The sequence below is a fragment of the Microcaecilia unicolor genome, chromosome 4 (genome assembly GCF_901765095.1).
Source record: "Microcaecilia unicolor chromosome 4, aMicUni1.1, whole genome shotgun sequence".
Taxonomy (NCBI): domain Eukaryota; kingdom Metazoa; phylum Chordata; class Amphibia; order Gymnophiona; family Siphonopidae; genus Microcaecilia; species Microcaecilia unicolor.
This window is the reverse complement of record NC_044034.1, coordinates 19,279,840-19,298,652: the sequence shown is the minus strand read 5'-3', so window position 1 is coordinate 19,298,652 and position 18,813 is coordinate 19,279,840. Positions and strand designations below refer to the sequence as shown.

The 18,813-nt window shown below is 48.6% G+C and overlaps 1 protein-coding gene across 3 annotated transcripts in view; it reads left to right on the top strand.

The window, feature by feature from the left end:
* Window positions 1–18,813, top strand: part of WDR73 (WD repeat domain 73) — a 74,840-nt gene that overhangs the window by 30,174 nt on the left and 25,853 nt on the right. For all 3 annotated transcript variants that reach the window (XM_030200005.1, XM_030200004.1, XM_030200003.1), the window contains one exon: window positions 15,156–15,223. In XM_030200005.1, coding sequence (XP_030055865.1) covers window positions 15,156–15,223 — 68 coding nt within the window. The remainder of the gene's footprint in view (window positions 1–15,155; window positions 15,224–18,813) is intronic.

Here is an 18,813-nt window from a genome sequence, read left to right as displayed (position 1 = left end):
CCCCCGACCCCTTCCCTCTCAGACAAACATCCAGCAACGTCCATAGTCAGTTCTGCTGCTTGGGCTGCCTCCAACTGATTGTCCTGCCCATCTCCACTTCCTGGAACGTCCCTGCTCATCCCTGCCACTGCAGGCTCCAGCCTCTGGGCTAATCGCCTCCTCTCCTCTGTCTCCTGGCGATACTCTGGCTCCTGTCCAGTCAGGTCTGCAGCTGGCGATACCAGACTCCCTGCTCGCTCCGCCCCTGAACTCCCTCCAACCTCCGGCACCAGGGGCGAAGCCTCCGGAACTCCGCCGCTCCCCTTGGCTCCTCGCTCCCAGCCGTCCTGCTGGCAGGTCCGCTCCACCACCCGCTGCACATCTGTTGGACTTGCCATGTCCACTTCTCTATTCAACGACAGTCTCTCAACAATCGGGTTACTTCCCCCTTGCTTCTGGTGCAGTCCGTCCTGCGTTCTCCCAATGGCTGGCGCTTCCCGGGGGCATGGCTTGTCTGTTCCTGATACCGCCACAGGCTGGCTGTTAGCACCCCCCGATTCACCTCTTGTAATGGACAGCTGGTCAAATGAGCTCCCAGCTGCTGCCCGCTCCTATTCCTCTCTCTCCGACCCCTCTCCTGTAAACCGCCAGCTACTCCATGCTCAGGGAAGACCTCCCCTGCTCCCGGACTTCGTGGGCGGGGCTTCTCCAGATGCCATGCTGCTTCGGTTTCCACTTCAGTCATTGCAGACCCGGCCAAAAATACCGGAGTCTGCCTCTGCTGACCCTTTTCCAACAGGGCCTCCTTCACGGCAACTGTCTCTGCTGTTTGCACAACTGCAGGTAAGCCCTCTGAGACTTCGACCACCACTTCTGTAGAAAACAGGCTGCTACCTGCGTCTCCCTCTGCTGCCTCCATTATCTGGAGTTTTGACAATGTACTGAGTTCTGTCCTCCCCTCCACAGGTAGGATCTCCGCTCCAGCCCCCACCTCAGAGCCATGTCCTGCCGCTGCCTCCTTATCCTCTGGCTGCGGGGTAAGTGCTCTGGACTGTGTTGCCAACTGTCTCATGTATTTTAAAGTGGGGTCACCTCTGAACCCAGACAACTCTTTAGATTCTAATGCTGCTGAAGACACTGAAGCTTGCTGCAACTGTAGTGTTCCTGAACCCCCAGACTGTGGTATAGAAGCCATCCTTTCTCGGTTAACATAGAGCTCCCTCAAAGGATTCACAGAGCCCTTTTTTAAACAGTTCAACAAGTGTTCTTTTTTCCCCAACAACTTCGATATCCGGGCTTCCTCTTTAACATACATTTGTCTGTGCTCCGCTGGGGCAAATTTACACATAGTTCTTGCCATTTTCAGACGTTTTCCTAGCTCCACTACTTCTTTTTCCACCAGCTTAATTCGTCTTACAATATTTACCACACTACTTGCTGGATCATCAGGGTCATAGCTCACTTCAAGGAACTCCTCATCTGACGATCCACTCTCCTCACTCTCACTCTCATCTGCCTCCAGCATAGGCTTCTGGCAAACTTCCATCGCCTCTTCCTTCTCCCTTCCTTGAAAGCGCCCTTCTGGGGCCTGTACTATTTTCCTCCCCCCTCCACTGTCTTCTCGCTTACCTTCCGCAAGCTGGGCCATGGAGGGGGAAATGCTCTTGTGGCCTCCACCGGGCTGCTTCTCCCTTCGGTCCACTGGACTCCTTTCCCTTCTCCCGGTAGTCAAACCAGGGAGAGAGCCACTCCTTTCGGCCTTCTGGTCCCGGGCCCCAGGAGGCCCCACAGCCTGGGACTTTCCTGAGGCCTTCTCCCCAGGGACCCTCCTCATCTTTGGGGAGGGAGCTAGGTTTCACTCCCTTTCCACTGGAAGTCAGCAGAGCTCTCTAAAACACCTCCTTCCTCCTCAGCAGACTGGATGGACCATATAGGTCTTTCTCCGAGGACAAGCAGGCTGCTTGTTCTCACGACTGGGTGACGTCCGCGTCAGCCCCCACCAACCGGAAGAAGCTTCGCGGGCGGTCCGCACACAGGGCACGTCCACCGCGCATGCGCGGCCGTCTTCCCGCCCGTGCGCGACCGTTCCCGCCAGTCCTTTTCTTTCCGCGCCTGGAGAGAGTCGTGCTACTGCCGCTCTCTCTTCGTCAGCCCCGGAAAGCCGTCGCGTTTACGCGAATTCTGTTTATTTTTCGTTTAGTTTGATTGCCGCGCGCTCCGAATTTCTTTTCAAAAAAAGAAAAGATAAAGAGAGAGCACGCGCTCTATTTTTCCCTCGTTTTTTTCTGCCGTCATCTACTATGTTGATTTATGTCACTTTTTGGACGTCTATCTCTTTTGAAAATGAGCCTGATAGTAACATAGTAAAATAGTAAATGTCGGTAGCTAAAGAGCTGCACATCCAGCCTGCCCATCAAGGTGGCCAGAGTTGTATCTGGCACTGTTCTCAGGTGCTACTTTTTCATGATTAACATAGTAACATAGTAGGTGACGGCAGAAAAGACCTGTACGGTCCATCCAGTCTGCCCAACAAGATAAACTCATATGCGTTACTTTATATGTATACCTGACCTTGATTTGTATCTGCCGTTTTCAGGGCAGAGATCGTAGAAGTCTGCTCAGTACTAGCCCCGCCTCCCAACCACCGTTGCTTCGACCCAATCTCTGCTAAGCTTCTAAGGATCCATTCCTTCTGAACAGGATTCCTTTATGTTTATCCCACGCACTGGTATATGTTCTGATGGCCGTTTGAGTTGGAGCTAGTAGATTGGCTTTGCCAAGATAATGTTCCCCGTACTTATTTAAAAACTTTTTATATGGTAGCTTTTTTTTTTTTTTTTCAATCAAGATGGTTCACATTTGTGAATAGAACATTAGATCAAAGGGCACCTAGGTTCAAATTTTGCCTCCTCCTTAAAGTAGAGAGGTGAGTCAGGCCTGCGGTTCATCGTGCCCAGCATCCTCTTTATGACAGTGGCTAATCCAGGGTAACACCAGTCAGATCCACTTCTTGTATAATAAAATTGTTTTTGGGAGCAGTGACACTGATTTCCTGGTGCTTTACTATACTGGAGAACAGTAAAACTTCTTCAAAATGTGACACTTGCGCTGCATCCATTTGTCCAGAAAAATTAGGGACCTGAAACTGGATTATTTCAGTGGGCAAATTTAATTTTCCATAAGCATTAAAAAAGGGAATGAGAAGATGAAAGGCTGATTTTTAATTTACTTTCCTTGACTCTTTGTTTAGGTCCGTTTCAAGAGAGCTTGCTTTGAAGTTATCCAGAAGCACATAGCTGTCATTTTTGGTCTATTTTTGGATATGTTTGGGATACAAACATATCCAGAAATAGCTATAGAGAGAGTTAGATGTTTCACATTTAAATTTGGGTGTGGGTATCCATGTTTCTAGCCAGTATCTGACTACATACACCGAGTAGTTTTGATGGATCCCAAGGCAAAATTCAGTTTACCTTGATATTTGTGAGAGATGTTGGATAAGAAACATCCAGGTAACAATACTCAGCAGGGGAACTACTGCTCAAAAAATCCAAAATATCAAACAAGAAAAGAGCGGGTTTGAATGATTGGGAACCCTGTTCAAAAATAGTGATAAGGAAAAGTGGAAAGGACCTCAGATAAGTGACATACAGCAATAATGCTGAACGAGTTGTGCTCTACATGAGCGTCACTACAAATCAATCACTGGTCACTTTTCTCACCATCCTCCTACGTGCTCAAATTTTGTAACAAACAAATCAAATATTAAATATCAAAAGCTGCATTGCCCATAATGTTAAACATCACTTAGCTGCAAAGCGGTCGCCATCGGGCTTCCCTGCCCAATGGACCCGTTTCACCAACACAGGGCTTCTTCAGGGGCAAACGGGGGGACCCTCAGCATGACCGTACTTTGACAACTGGACAATCTTACCTACAACATAAAGCACAATTAATTAAACACACTGAAAGAACAAGGACCCACTCCACCCAAACCAAAATTCCAAATACTTACAGACTACCTTCCAGACTACTAACTCTGTGTGTGGAAGCAAAAGATAGCACACACCAGAAGGGCTTTGTCCACTTAAATACCTTACTGCCCCACCCAGTGCTACCTGCTAAATTAACCTTAAAAACCACCTACATACACATATCTCAAAACCATCAACCAAACCACAATTATACCTATCTTAAACATACATTTCAAATACTTACAAACTATCATCCAAAACACTGGCTTTCTGTAAGGAGGCAAAAAGTGGCACACACCAGAAGGGCTTTATCCACTTAAATACCTTACTGCCCCACCTAGTGTTACCTACTTAATTAACCTTAAAGAAACATCTTCATAGGGAGATTCATTCCAAGCAAGAGGAGGAGACAGACAGGAGCCTTGTAGAGTTGCTGTTAGATTGGACCTTCTCTGATGCCACTGATGATGTAGGAGATGGCTATGCCTGTCTATGCTTAGGGGGTGGCACTTGAGGAACATCCATGCTGAGATGCCTGTGCTTTAGATGGAACTTTCCAGATTACCTTGACATCAGGCATGTGTGAATATCCTGGGCAACTGTTCTTTCCTTAGCTTCCCTCCGGACCGGCCCAGATTATGACTGATGGGTTGGGCATACCTTCCAGCAGATGGAGACTGAGAATTCTGACTCTACAGAGTGAGCCAATAAGAGCCCTGGCTAGATAGAGAGATTCAGTATTCTCAGTCTCCAGCAGGTGGAAGGTGGTGAGCCCTTCAGTCTCTCTAATTGTCTTCTATTTCCTTCTCTGTAAATTTATTCTTCTAGGTTTTTTTTGTGAGTAGTTCTTTTCTTTCTGTGCACCTGAGGTCTTTTTTTAAACCTGTTCTGTGGAAGCTGAGGTCCGCAGGAATCTATTCCAGCTTTGGGGGTGTTACACCCGGGTGGCTGGGTCCCTCCCCCCCCTCCCCGATGCTTCCTGTTACAGCGTCTCTAACTGCTGTTCTGTGATTTTGCCTCAGCCTCTTCAAGGGAAGAGTGTCTAGGCAGGGGGAGGCAGCTGTTTCTAAAAAAAAAAAAAAGCACTACACCGCCGTTTACTCTGTGATGGACGAAAATTCCATCACTGTTCTGTCTGTCAGTCAGCAGCGCAGTTTAGGCGCTAGCAGCTGCTGCAAGTACTGCAGAGCCATCGACAGCTTCTCGGAGGCAGGTCCCTCAGCTGCGCTTTTTCAGGCTCTGTCAGCGGAGGGCAAAGACTCGGCACTGGGGAAGGAAGAATCGACGGTCCCGATTTCAGCGGGAACCGCCGCCGTTTTGTCTGCTGCTGCTGGGCAGGCGGAGCAGCCTGCTTCTCTGCCGGCTCTTTCAGTCCAGCCACCTTCGGATCGTCTTTCCCTCTTACCTACATGGCTGGATTGGGGTTTCCCTCCAGAATTTTTTTTTTTTAAAACATATTTTATTGATTTTTATTTTACAAAAAACTGGAAACATCTATGACCATACAGTCACATAAGGACTTGCTTACAACAACATGGCGTCACTTATCATAACAAACAAGCAATATAAATTTCCCTCTTCACATCTTTTCCAGATTCCCCTTCCCCCCTCCCCCCCCCTCTCATTTCCATCTCCCCCCCCTGGAAGCCAGATTCCCTCTCGTTTCTTCTCGTAGGGGTCCCAAATTTTTTGAAACATCGCTATTAAGCCTTTCCGTATTGCAGTCAATTTAGCCATTTGATAAATATACTCTACTTTGTAGCCTACCCTCTGCAAGGGGGGGTGTCTCCAATGACTTCCAAGCCCTCGCCAACTGCATTTTGGCCGCAGCAAATATTTGAACCACAAGCTTATGTTCCTGCACCCTCGTTTTTTTAGGGCGGGCATGAAGTAGACAATATTCTATCTGGCGTGTGTAGCCCCCTTTACCCAAGCTGTTAACCACTCCTACTATCTGTTCCCAGAATGTACACACCTTGGGGCATTCCCACCATATGTGTAAAAATGTTCCCTGACCTCCACAATTTCACCAGCAATTCCTAGATACATTTGGATAGATCTTATGAAGGCGCATTGGTGTATAGTACCACCAGTATAACATCTTATATCCGTTTTCAGCCACCGGCTGAGTGATCGATGAGCGCAATAAAAACCTAAGACTGTTGGCCCACCAGCTTGTGGGGGGTTTCCCTCCAGAATTTGTACTGCAAATGTATAAGGCATTCATGTTGCAGCAATCAAATCCTCCTCCTGTAGTTCCAGGGAAAAGGCCTTCAGAAGGACAGCTAGTGACTGCTAAGAGGTCCAGGGAATCCTGGGCTCTGGAGGAGGACATATTGTCTGACCCAGATCAGGAGATGCCTGCCTTGGAGGAACAGGAGTTTTCTCAGGCAGACAATTTAGAGGATTCTGGAGCTGATCCCCTTATACCTGGGGAGGATCCTTATGTCCTGGTTCAGGAGTGAAATCGGTCGGTAAGATCCAACCAGTTCTTGGGGTCCATTTCCTGCACAGTCCGATTGTCGTTGCACATTAGAATGAAAGGGTTTACAATAATATTGGTCCAGGTACCCTAGCCAATTTTAATTGTTTTATAACCATTTGGATTTCCCATCCAGATAAAGGGGCATTCAACTGCTCAAGCTGACCTTGGGACAAAGAGGGAAGTTCAACGATCAGAAGAATAATATACCTCAGAAAAAGTGTCCTTGTCATACAGGGACTCGTAGAAATGTACAGACTCATCCTGAATATCGGATACCGATGAGCGTGCTAGCCCTGTCACCCCTTTGATCTTCCCAATATAGCTCTTGGCTGATCTTTGTTTCACTAAAGATGCCAGCAGCTTGCCCGTTCTCTTACCGCATCGATGTAGGCAGTACTTGTATAACTTTATACTCCAAAGCAGTGTTTCCCAAGTCCAGTCCTGGAGTACCCCTTGCCAGGCAGGTTTTCAGGATATCTGTAATAAATATGCATGAATGAGATTTGCATATAATGGAAGCAGTGTATGCAAATCAAGTTCATGCTTATTCATTGTGGATATCCTGAAAACCTGACTGGAAGGGGGGGTACTCCAGGACTGGACTTGGGAAACATTGCTCTAAAGGGCCCTTTGATCTATTAAGGTTTGAGCATCTGCTTTTTAGTGTCAAAATAATCTAATCGATTTTGTTCTGAGGGGTTTAAGCAAAATGTTTCCGAGCTTGTTTAAGTTTAGATGATAAATTTGTTATTCCTTTTTCTCTCTTATTGAGGTCTGCACAGTAAAGGCAATTATTTTACCCCTGATTAATGCCTTAACCGCCTCCCAATACACTCTAGGCCACGTCTTCCATATTGTTTTTCACTTAGTTAATTAAGCCAAGGCCTGACGAAGGTATATGTGAACCCAGCTGATAGTAAATGATATAGGAATTGCTTAACAAGCAGAAGCCGAATAGCTGTATAACCATATCAGTCTGGAAGCAAGGGAGAAATCCTAGGGATGGTCCAGTGGCGGTTAATAAATCCCTCTTTTCAAGATATTACACGTTCCCCATTATATAGATCAGCGACAAAAATCAATTGCTCCTGCTAGATGTCTCACACATTGAGATAGCGTGCCACGGTCCTCCTTCATGCCCAGATAGAACACAGTGCCCACTGATGGGTGATCAGCAGGGGAGCGTAATTCCTAGTATATTATCGCATCCTCGTGGTAAAATCCAGCCGCATTAATTTGAAAATAAAGTCATTACTCCTTAAGGTGTTGGAGAAGAAGATCCCAGTCCTCTCTGGAAAGGCACTGCGCAAACAAAATGAAACAGTAAAAAAACTGGCAAAGAGCCACAAAAAATAGGAGCAGTCCGTTGTCTGGTGCCCTTTTCTCAAGGCAGGCGTTCTACAGACGCTTTAAGGTTATTGGGTTCAGTAAAGAGCAATGTCTTGTTCGCATGGATCACATGAACCTTAGGCAGGTAATCGGTGCAAATCACAGATCTATATAAATAAAATCCCCCCTCAAACGTTCTGAAGCTCAAATCCCCCCTCAAACGTTCTGAACCTCACTCCCTGACAGTGAAGCACTGAACTCCTGTACTGTTTGTAGGCTAGGCTATCACCCTCACTCATAGACCCGCCCTCAGCCACGCCCCATCTGCACATAAAAAGCAACCTCAACGTCCTAAGGCTCACTTTGTGGCTTCAGGGTTCGTAAGTTCGAAGCTCTGTAACCACTTTTAGTAACCATCTATCTGTGCCCCGCCCTCACGTCACAACATTATGACGTCGAGGGCGGGTCATAATGAACACAAGCTCTTTCCACTCCCCAACGCAGCCGTCATTCCCATACAGTACCTACGCGTCGCCCCCCCCCCCTCCAAAATCCAACCCCCCCCCCTGTCTTACTCTCACAGATGCCCCTGCACGTCACCCCCCCCCTCAAAAAACGACAAACCACTCCCATCGGTCTCTCAGCCATCCCTCCACCCGCGCAACGGCACTGTAAAGTTTTTTTTTCCAGCTCTTTGGTGCTTATGGTTGGGTCTTTTATTCCTGAAATGCACTCACTACCTTGCAGAGAGAATCAACAGGAACTGCTAAATTTACCTTTTTTTTTTTTTTTTTACTGTTTATTGGATTATTTAGTCAGTAAACAACCACGCTTTGCATCATGTGAGTCAACAAATGTTAACACTGGCAGGCCCAGTTGAATTGATATGTTTTTTTGAAGGCAGTTGGTTGCACTAGATTGCAAAATATTTAGGATTGTTTGCAGAAATACGAGCGGATGGACACTTTTGAGGCCAAACTGGTGCATGCTTTTTTTTTTTTCCCCCTATTTCATTTTCTAAAGATTTCTAGAATATATTTTCCCTTGGCTTTTATGGGATAAAATAGGTATAGATACATTAAAAATTGTGTTTTTACATCCCAAGCCATAAAGCAAAAAAAAAAAAAAAGGTGAACATTTTGGAAAGGGTTGTAAACTTTCTGTAGCCACTGTATATTAAAAGTCAATTAGAGCATTAGTACATTAACATCACAATGCCTTTGCCAGTCATTACTCTAGACGCCAAGGGTTAAATTGAGCACTGGATATCCACAGTAACCAGAAGCTGTAAGCACAGACCTGCTGTACACAAACACTCTGTTCCATATCCAAGATTTTACACACAGGAAAGGTCAGCTCTAAACAGACAGCTTCCTTTCACTTTAGAAACTTTATGGACCCTTTTGTTTGTGGAAAGAAAAGGCAGGAAACTAGTTGCAGGTGACTTATTTTTGGTAGATAAACTTTGATAGTGAAGGACAGTTCTTGGCAGCCTCTGAAAAGTTAAGGGATCAGCTAGATACTTTGATATATATATAGTCCAGTACAGGATGTCTAAATGATTTTCAGCTTAGATTTGTGCTCCTCAGACTGGGGTTGGACCCAGAGTGCAGAAGAAACAGTTTTTGCAAAATGCCAGCCAGAGGGAGAAGTGGCTTGCAGTAGTGTAGGTGTGGGATTTGGGCGTGTGCAGAATCATTTTTCAGGCCGCCTGTAAAAAAAAGACCTCTTTTTTTCCCCCTCAAAAATGGACGTGCGGCAAAATCAAAATTGCTGCGCGTTCATTTTGGGTCTCTGACCTTACCGTTAGCCATAGACCTAGCAGTAAAGAATTTGGGCGGTAAGGACCTATGCGCGTCAGATGCCATTTGGCACGCGTCCGTTACGTGTGTCCGAAAATAAACATGATTTTTCAGATGCGCGTATCGGATGCGCGTCAACCAGGGGCGTATCTGCGTGGGGCCACAGGGGCCTGGGCCCCCGCAGATTTCGCCCTGGCCCCCCTCCCCGCCGTCCACCCTCCCCCGCTGCTTACTTTTGCCAGCCGAGGTCCGACCCGCAATCTCCATATTTCGTCTTCCTCCGTGGCCATGTGCTTCAAGGAAGTAACGCTGCAGCCTGCAGTGCTGATTGGTTGAATCCAGTTCGGCGTCTGACGTCGCTGCGATGTCAGACGCCGAACTGGATTCAACCAATCAGCACTGCAGCGTTACTTCCTTGAAGCACATGGCCACGGAGGAAGACGAAATATGGAGATTGCGGGTCGGACCTCGGCTGGCAAAAGTAAGCAGCGGGGGAGGGTTGACGGCGGGGAGGGGGTGGAGAGAGGCGGCGGCGGCGGGGGGGGGGGAGGGAGGCAAAAATGTGCCCCCCCTCTCTGGCTCTGGCCCCCCCTACCGCCGGATTCCAGATACGCCCCTGGCGTCAACAATGAAATTACCGCAAGAGTCATGCGGTAGTCGGGCGGTAACTTCATTTTGGTGCACGTAGACGCTTACGCGGCTTAGTAAAAGGACTCCATAATTAGCTCTCCGTTGACGAGGGGGATATGCAGGGCATACTTGCTATTGATGTCCTCTGGACAGATCTGTGTGCGGTGCTGTTTGAAAGGTCCCAGAGCATGCACAGGTGCTGTCATGCAAATCGCAGCTCCTTGCCTTTCACGTCAGTCCTTATCTTAGCACATCCACCAATTAGAAAAAAATGGAAAGATGCGTAAGAAAGCTGTGGCTGCATTTCCCCTGCTCTCGGTAGCAGCCTCTGTTACAGGTAAGCACCTCCGCTTTCTGTAGCGTTTGAGGTAAAAAAAAAGAAAATGCCTGTATTAGGCAGGGCTGCCGAGAGGGGGGGACAAAATTCCTCAGGCCCGGGCCTCCGGGGGGGGGGGGGGGCCGGCGCCACCGCCGCAGTCCGACCCGCCCGCCCTCCGTCGCTCCCTGGCATTGAATTTAAGCGCCTCACCTTCGAAAGTGCAGCAAGCAGCGGCAGACCACTCCTTCCTTCCGTGTCCCGCCCTCGCCTGATGTAACTTCCGCGAGGGCGGGACACGGAAGGAAGGAGTGGTCTGCCGCTGCTTGCTGCGCTTTCGAAGGTGAGGCGCTTAAGGTCAGTGCAGAGGGCCCGGGGGTGGAGAGAGGGCCCGATGGCGGGTGGAGGGGGTGACCTCGGGTGGGGGGGGCCTCTGTGAATTGGGACCTTAATTTCCTTCAACTTCTGGAAAGGAAATAAAATGTATAAAATTAATCATACAAAGAACATCTTCTTAAAGAACTTTAGAACATTTGTCCGAGTCTTAAATACAGTACTTTCAGGCAAAAGTTCCACAGTCATTTTGAAGAAGTTTTTGCTTGCCAGTATCTTTCTGAGGATTTCATTCCTGACCTGAAGTTGCAGGAAATTAGATTCCTAAACCAAAGATTCTCTATTTCAAATTTATAGAAGTAAACTGACTTTATATACTGTGTACTTTTTTGGCCCCATTTCTCTCTAATACTTAAACTGTGAACCTTTATTTATTTATTTATGACATTTGTATCCCACATTATCCCAAATAAGTTTGGGTTCAGTATGGATCCCAGGTGAGCCAGTTCAGTCCTCAAGGCCACAAACAGGCCAGGTTTTAAGAATATGCATGTGCTTAAGAAAATCTTGAGAGCAATGCATAAGAGGGTAGTATGCATGCAAATTTACCTCATGCATATTCATTAGGGATAGCTTAGAAACGATCTGTAAGCAGCCCTTGAGGATTGAACATGTTCACCCCTGCTTTAGGCTCATTTCCTGTGTGTGAAGCATGGTTCTTAAGTACGCATATTCAGCTATGCAGTTTAATAAATACGTGCACCGACAAGATGGTGCATACTGGTACACACATGGGAGGAGATTCTGTATATGGCGCCTCAAAAATTGGCGCTTAAATCGGTGCCAACTAAATGTATTCTATACGCCAACAAAAACCTGGTGTAAATCTCAGCGCGTAGATTTATAACTGGGCACCTACATTTTGGAACGCCCATGAAACGCCCATGACCCCGCCCATATCCACGCCTCCTCTTTTTGCCTGCATGCGTTAGAAGTTCAGTGCACATTGTTACAGAATACGCTTAGCGAGTTGTGCGCCTAAATTCTAATCAGTGCCAGTTAGTGCTCATGATTGATTAAGTGCTGTTATCAGCGCTCAGCTTGTCAAGCCAATTAAGTTACATGTGGTGTTATAGAATCCATGCCGATTTTGGCGCCTATATCTAGAATCTGGGGGATGGGGGGTAATTTTATAATAAGCACCTTTAGACATAGGTGGTGTCTTTTATAAAAGGGGCATGGGTGGGCTAGGAGCATTCGTAAAATTTGCGCGCAGTGTTCTAGAATACTGGGGATGTGCGCCCAACTTGGGCACCGGGAATTACACCTGATTTCAGCAGGATTACGTCCTAGTGTCATTCTATAATGAGTGCTCATATTGAGGTTCTGTTTATGTTTATTGAGTGTATTGATGGTGTTTTATGTGATCCGATTGAGTTTGTTTTATTGTACTCTGCCCAGATTTTTTGGATGGGCGGATTATAAATGTTTGTAAGTAAATAAATTAATAATAGCATTGAGCGCCATTTACTGCATCTGCTCAAAAACAGGCATAAATGTTTATGCGCAAAGTATACATATATTTTATAAACAATACGCACATTATGACCACCCAAACTCTATCCCTGAACACACATAGAGGTGGAGATGAAAACGGTAACGGAAGTCAAAGGAATCCTGTTCAGAAGGAACGGATCCACAGAAGCTTAGCGGAGATGGGGTGGCAACACCGGTAACTGGGAAGCAAAGCTAGTGCTGGGCAGACTTCTACGGCCTGTGCCCTGAAAATGGCAAGGACAAATCAAGTAGCACATATGAGTTTTTCCCGTTGGGCAGGCTGGATGGACCGTACAAGTCTTTATCTGCTGTCATCTACTATGTTACCTAATGAAGTCAAGGGTCATGCATTCGATATACTGCCTTTCTGTGGTACAACCAAAGCGGTATACATTTTTATTATATATAGCTAAGTTCTCTGTCCCTAGTGGCCTCACAATCTAAGTTTTTGTATCTGGGGCAATGGAGTGTTAAGTAATTTGCCCAGGATCATAAGGAGCCACCATGGAAATCGAACCCAGTTCCCCACTGTGCTAACCATTAGGCTGTTCCTCCCCATTTCTGTCTCCAAAGGAGTTAGGAAAGAAGTTTTGAGCAGAGGGAAGTTGCCATTTGTTTAGGGTCACTCAGTGAAATGTTTATAAGGGTCTCCAAATTTGTACCCCAAGCACTGTTTTTCATTGGTAGTCCTACCGAGTGCTAATCAGCAGCATTGAGATTAGAGCAGTGGCATAGCTACGGGGGGCCTGGGCCCCCCCCAAATTGTATCCATGGCCCCTGGTTTGGCTGGCGGGGGTCCCCAACCCCACCAGCTGAAGCCTTTCTCCAGCGGTCGCGCATGCTAAATTTCACTAAAACCGAGCATGCACGCAACATGAGAGAAAAGCAGGGCAGGCAATGTGCAGAGAACAGCGCTGGAGAAAGGCTTCAGCTGGTGGGAATTGGGAACCTCCACGATATGTGGAATTGCAGTGGTTGTGGCAGAGAACTAGGCCAAACTGTGCCCCCCCCCCACTTTGGGCTCCGGACCCCCAAACATTGAGGTCTGGCTACGCCCCTGGATTAGAGCAGGGGTTCTTAACCTTTTTTGGTTCATCACCCCTTTAGCTGATCAATAAAACCCTCACACCCCCTTCCTAAACCAAATATCCACTAGGTGGCTGTTGACACCTACATATATCACAGTTAGCCACTAATAATGTTGACTGCTAACATTTTCAGCCCAAGCAATTTTCCCAAATTCTTTGAAAACTGTCCTAATAGTTGCCTTATCTAGAAAGTTTCAGTAAATTGCCTCAGATTTCCACATCCCTTTGGTTAAGAACCCCTGGGCTAGGAGAACATTGTGTTACTTTTTTGGGACTGGGGTCAGTGGTAATGACATTATAAATGGGTGATGGAAGAGGGGAAATGAGGGGAAAGTCTGATGGATTTTTTTATTCTTTCAAAAAGTACAAAGACTAGGGGACATTCAATGACGTTACATGGAAATACTTTTAAAACAAATAGGAGAAAATATTTTTTCACTCAACAAATAGTTAAGCTCTGAAACTTGTTGCCAGAGGATATGGTATCAGCGATTAGTGTATCTGGGTTTTAAAAAAGGTTTGGACAGGTTTCTGGAGGAAAAATTCATAGTCTGCTATTGAGACAGACATGGGGAAAGTACTGCTTGCCCCGGGATTGGTAGCATGGAATGATTCCAATATTTGGGTTTCTGTCTGGTACATGTGACCTGGATTGGCCACTGCTGGAAACAGGATACTGGGCTGGATGGACCATTGGTCTGATTTTTACGTTTTTATGGTAATAAATTTTATTCTCCCTGAAGAGATGACTGTTATAGAATAATAAGTACTGTATCTGGGAAGGCAACAAGGCGGGTGGCAGTATAAATCTCTCATAATATATATACACATTTTGATAAATTATTTCATAAATTTTACCATCAAAAATAAAAATATACTTGGACTAATGACAACATTGGAATAATAGTTAACTGCTAAGTCATCACTTTTAATCACTTGCAAGAAATAACCTTTTTCCAAAAATAAGATAAAAACTTGTGCCCATCGCAGCTCAATGTCCGTCTTCATTCCCAAGAACTTGTGGTTCTTGCAGTCTCAAAAAAAATCCCCATTCAAGATTGGTACCAGGCAGAACAAACTCCTTGAAATGTTCTCCAACAACATGACTTCACGGACAAGGCTTCTTCAGGGAGAATGTCCAGTGAAAAACAAACATGACACCAGAAGCATCAACCAGGGGCATATCTTCCTTATTACAGGTCTACCAGCCGTAGATATGCATAGATGTATTTAGAAGTATATTTTTGAGTCAGCAAAACATTACCTATAATTTGTTTGCCGAGGGCTTTTTTAGAAACCTACCAAGTAGTAATTTCTACTACTACGACTACTGCAAATCATTTCTACAGCACTACCAGTCGTACGCAGCGCTTCACAATTGAACATGAAGAAAAGACAGTCCCTGCTCAAAAGAGCTTACAATCTAAATCAGGACAGACAGGACCAATAAGGGATAAGGGTAGGACAGACAGATAGGACACATAGGGAAAGGGGACTATTGAAGAGAGGAAGACAAGATAAAGATTATGAGCAGGTGACAAGTTAGGAATTAAAAGCAGCATCAAACAGGTAGGCCTTTAGCCCGGATTTGAAGGCGGCCAGGGATGGAGCTTGACGTAATTTCTGTTTGATATGTGGGACCTATTCTGTTTTTGTCTGTAGTTTGTTACTAACAAGTGGGCCAGCAGAGAATTCCATCCAAGTCTGGGAAACAGCAGCAGAAGATAGTGGTAAGTATGTATGAGCTGTTATATGTGCATACTAGCCGTTAAGCCCGTAAAAACGGGCGGGTATTGGAATGTTTTTTTCCCCAAGGCCCCCCTCCCGTTGCAGCTGCAAAGCCCCTGCCATCCTCCTTCCCTGCCAGCTCCAAGGCCCCCTCTGTCCCTCCCTCCCAGCTCCAAGGCTCCAGTCCTCCCCCCTTCCCAGCTGCAAGGCCCCCTGCCCTCCCTCCCAGTTCCAAGGCCCCAGGCCCTCCCCCCCAGCTCCCAAGGCCCCCTTCCCTCCCTCCCAGTTCCAAGGCCCCCTGCTCTCCCTCACAACTGTAAGGGGCCCCATTCCCTCACAACTGTAAGGGCCCCCCTGCCCTCCCTCCCAGCTCCAAGGCTCCAGTCCTCCCCCCTTCCCAGCTGCAAGGCCCCCTGCCTGCCCGCCCTCCCTCCCTCCCAGTTCCAAGGCCCCAGGCCCTCCCCCCCAGCTCCAAAGGCCCCCTGCCCTCCCTCCCTCCCAGTTCCAAGGCCCCAGGCCCTCCCCCCCAGCTCCCAAGGCCCCCTTCCCTCCCGCCCTCCCAGTTCCAAGGCCCCCTGCTCTCCCTCACAACTGTAACAGCCCCCCTGCCCTCCAGCTCCAAGGCTCCAGTCCTCCCCCCTTCCCAGCTGCAAGGCCCCCCGCCCTCCCTCCCTCCCAGTTCCAAGGCCCCCCCAGCTCCCTCCCTCCCAGTTCCAAGGCCCCCTGCTCTCCCTCACAACTGTAAGGGCCCCCCTGCCCTCTCTCCCATCTCCAAGGCTCCAGTCCTCCCCCCCTTCCCAGCTGCAAGGCCCCCCGCCCTCCCTCCCAGTTCCAAGGCCCCAGGCCCCCCCAGCTCCCAAGGCCCCCTTCCCTCCCTCCCTCCCAGCTCCCAAGGCCCCCTTCCCTCCCTCCCTCCCTCCCAGCTCCCAAGGCCCCCTTCCCTCCCTCCCTCCCTCCCAGCTCCAAGGCCCCTCTCCTTCTGAGACGTCCCATGTCCCCTCCCCCCCCCCAAGGTAGCCGCTACCCGCCCCCCCCCCCCCCCCACGCCGGAGTCGCCACCACCCCCCCCCCCTTCACCCTGCCCGGGCCCTCTCTTCGTTATTCAACTTACAGCAGCGCCGAAACAGCAGCAAGCAGCAGCTCCCGTTGGCCTTCCTTCACTGCCTGTGCCTCGCCCTCGTGTGACGTCACGTCGGCGAGGGCGGGGCACAGGCAGGGAAGGAAGGCCGACGGGAGCTGAAGCTGAGCTGCTTGCTGCTGTTTCGGCGCTGCTGTAAGTTCAATAACGAAGAGAGGGCCCGGGCCGGGTGAAGGGGGGTGGTGGCGACTCCGGGGGTGGGGGGGGCGGTAGCAGCTACCTTGGGGGGGGGGGGAGCGGTAGCGACGTCAGCGGTTCCCTCCCTCCCCTTCAGCGCAGTTTCCCTCTCTGTCCCGCCCCCCTTCCCCCGTCATCCCGTCTTGACGCGGGGGCGGGACAGAGAGGGAAGTCTCTACTGCGCATTTGCAGGTGAGTTGGTCACTTGCCATTTATAGGTTTGATACTACTACTACTTAACATTTCTAGAGCGCTACTAGGGTTACGCAGCGCTGTACAATTTAACAAAGAGAGACAGTCCCTGCTCAAAGAGCTTACAATCTAATAGACAAGTGAACGGTCGGTCCGATAGGGGCAGTCAAATTGGGGCAGTCTGGATTCACTGAACGGTAAGGGTTAGGTGCCAAACGCAGCATTGAAGAGGTGGGCTTTAAGCAAAGACTTGAAGACGGGCAGGGAGGGGGCTTGGCGTAAGGGCTCAGGAAGGTTGTTCCAAGCATAGGGTGAGGCGAGGCAGAATGAGCGGAGCCTGGAGTTGGCGGTGGTGGAGAAGGGTACTGAGAGGAGGGATTTATCCTGTGAACGGAGGTTACGGGCGGGAACGTAAGGGGAGGTGAGGGTAGAAAGATAGTGAGGGGCAGCAGACTGAGTGCATTTGTAGGTAAGAAGGAGAAGCTTGAATTGAATGCGGTATCTGATCGGAAGCCAGTGAAGTGACCTGAGGAGAGGGGTGATATGAGTATATCAGTTCTGGCGGAATATGAGACGTGCAGCAGAGTTCTGAACAGATTGAAGGGGGGATAGATGGCTAAGTGGGAGGCCGGTGAGGAGTAAGTTGCAGTAGTCCAGGCGAGAGGTAATGAGAGCGTGGACGAGAGTTCGGGTGGTGTGTTCAGAGAGGAAAGGGCGAATTTTGCTGATGTTAAAGAGGAAGAAGCGACAGGTCTTGGCTATCTGCTGGATATGCGCAGAGAAGGAGAGAGAGGAGTCAAAGATGACTCAGAGGTTGCGGGCAGATGAGACGGGGAGGATGAGGGTGTTCACCCCCCCCCCCCTTTCTCACCATCCTCCCCAACACTCATTCACCCCCCTTTCTCACCATATTCCCCAACACTCATTCACCCCCCCCTTTCTCACCATGTTCCCCAACACTCATTCACTCCCCCCTTTCTCACCATGTTCCCCAACACTCATTCACCCCCCTTTCTCACCATGTTCTCCAACACTCATTCACCCCCCCTTTCTCACCATCTTCCCCAACACTCATTCACCCCCCTTTCTCACTATCTTCCCCAACACTCATTCACCCCCCTTTCTCACCATCTTCCCCAACACTCATTCACCCCCCTTCTCACCATGTTCCCCAACACTCATTCACCCCCCCTCTTTCTCACCATCTTCCCCAACACTCATTCACCCCCCTTTCTCACCATCTTCTCCAACACTCATTCACCCCCCCCTTTCTCACCATAATCCCCAACACTCATTCCCCCCTCTTTCTCACCATCTTCCCCAACACTCATTCACCCCCTTTCTCACCATCTTCTCCAACACTCATTCACCCCCCCTTTCTCACCATCTTCTCCAACACTCATTCACCCCCCCTTTCTCACCATCTTCCCCAACACTCATTCACCCCCCCTTTCTCACCATGTTCCCCAACACTCATTCACCCCCCCTCTTTCTCACCATCTTCCCCAACACTCATTCACCTTCCCCCTTTCTCACCATCTTCCCCAACACTCATTCACGCCCCCTTTCTCACCATCTTCCAGAACACTCATCCACCCCCTCCCATTTTCTCTTTTCTTCTCTCCCCAAGGCCTGATGGCAGCACTTTTGCCTTCCCTCACTCCAGTCTGAACCTAGAGCACTCTTCCTTCCATAAACCCCAAACAGCATTCTACCTCTTCCACACCCCAAGGTCTGACCCCCAGCACTCTCCTCCCAGGCTTCCACTCCATCCCACCATGCAGGTCAAAACCAGCACTCTTCACCTTCCACCTCCAAAGGCCTGACTACATTATGCACCACTTTCTTTTCCACTCCCATGCCTGACCCCATTTCTCTTCTCTTTTCCATCAACAAGCAGGATTGAATCAGGTACAACTGAATGATCTCCTCAGTTGTCACTGGGAAGGCTTAACTCTCCCACAGTTCAGAACTTGGTGTAAAGTCCTGAGGATACATGGCCCTTCCTGCGTTCATCAGTCCCTTCAGCTCCTCAGTTTTTATTTTTCCACTTAGTCGAACAGATACTAAACAAAGCTCTCTTGA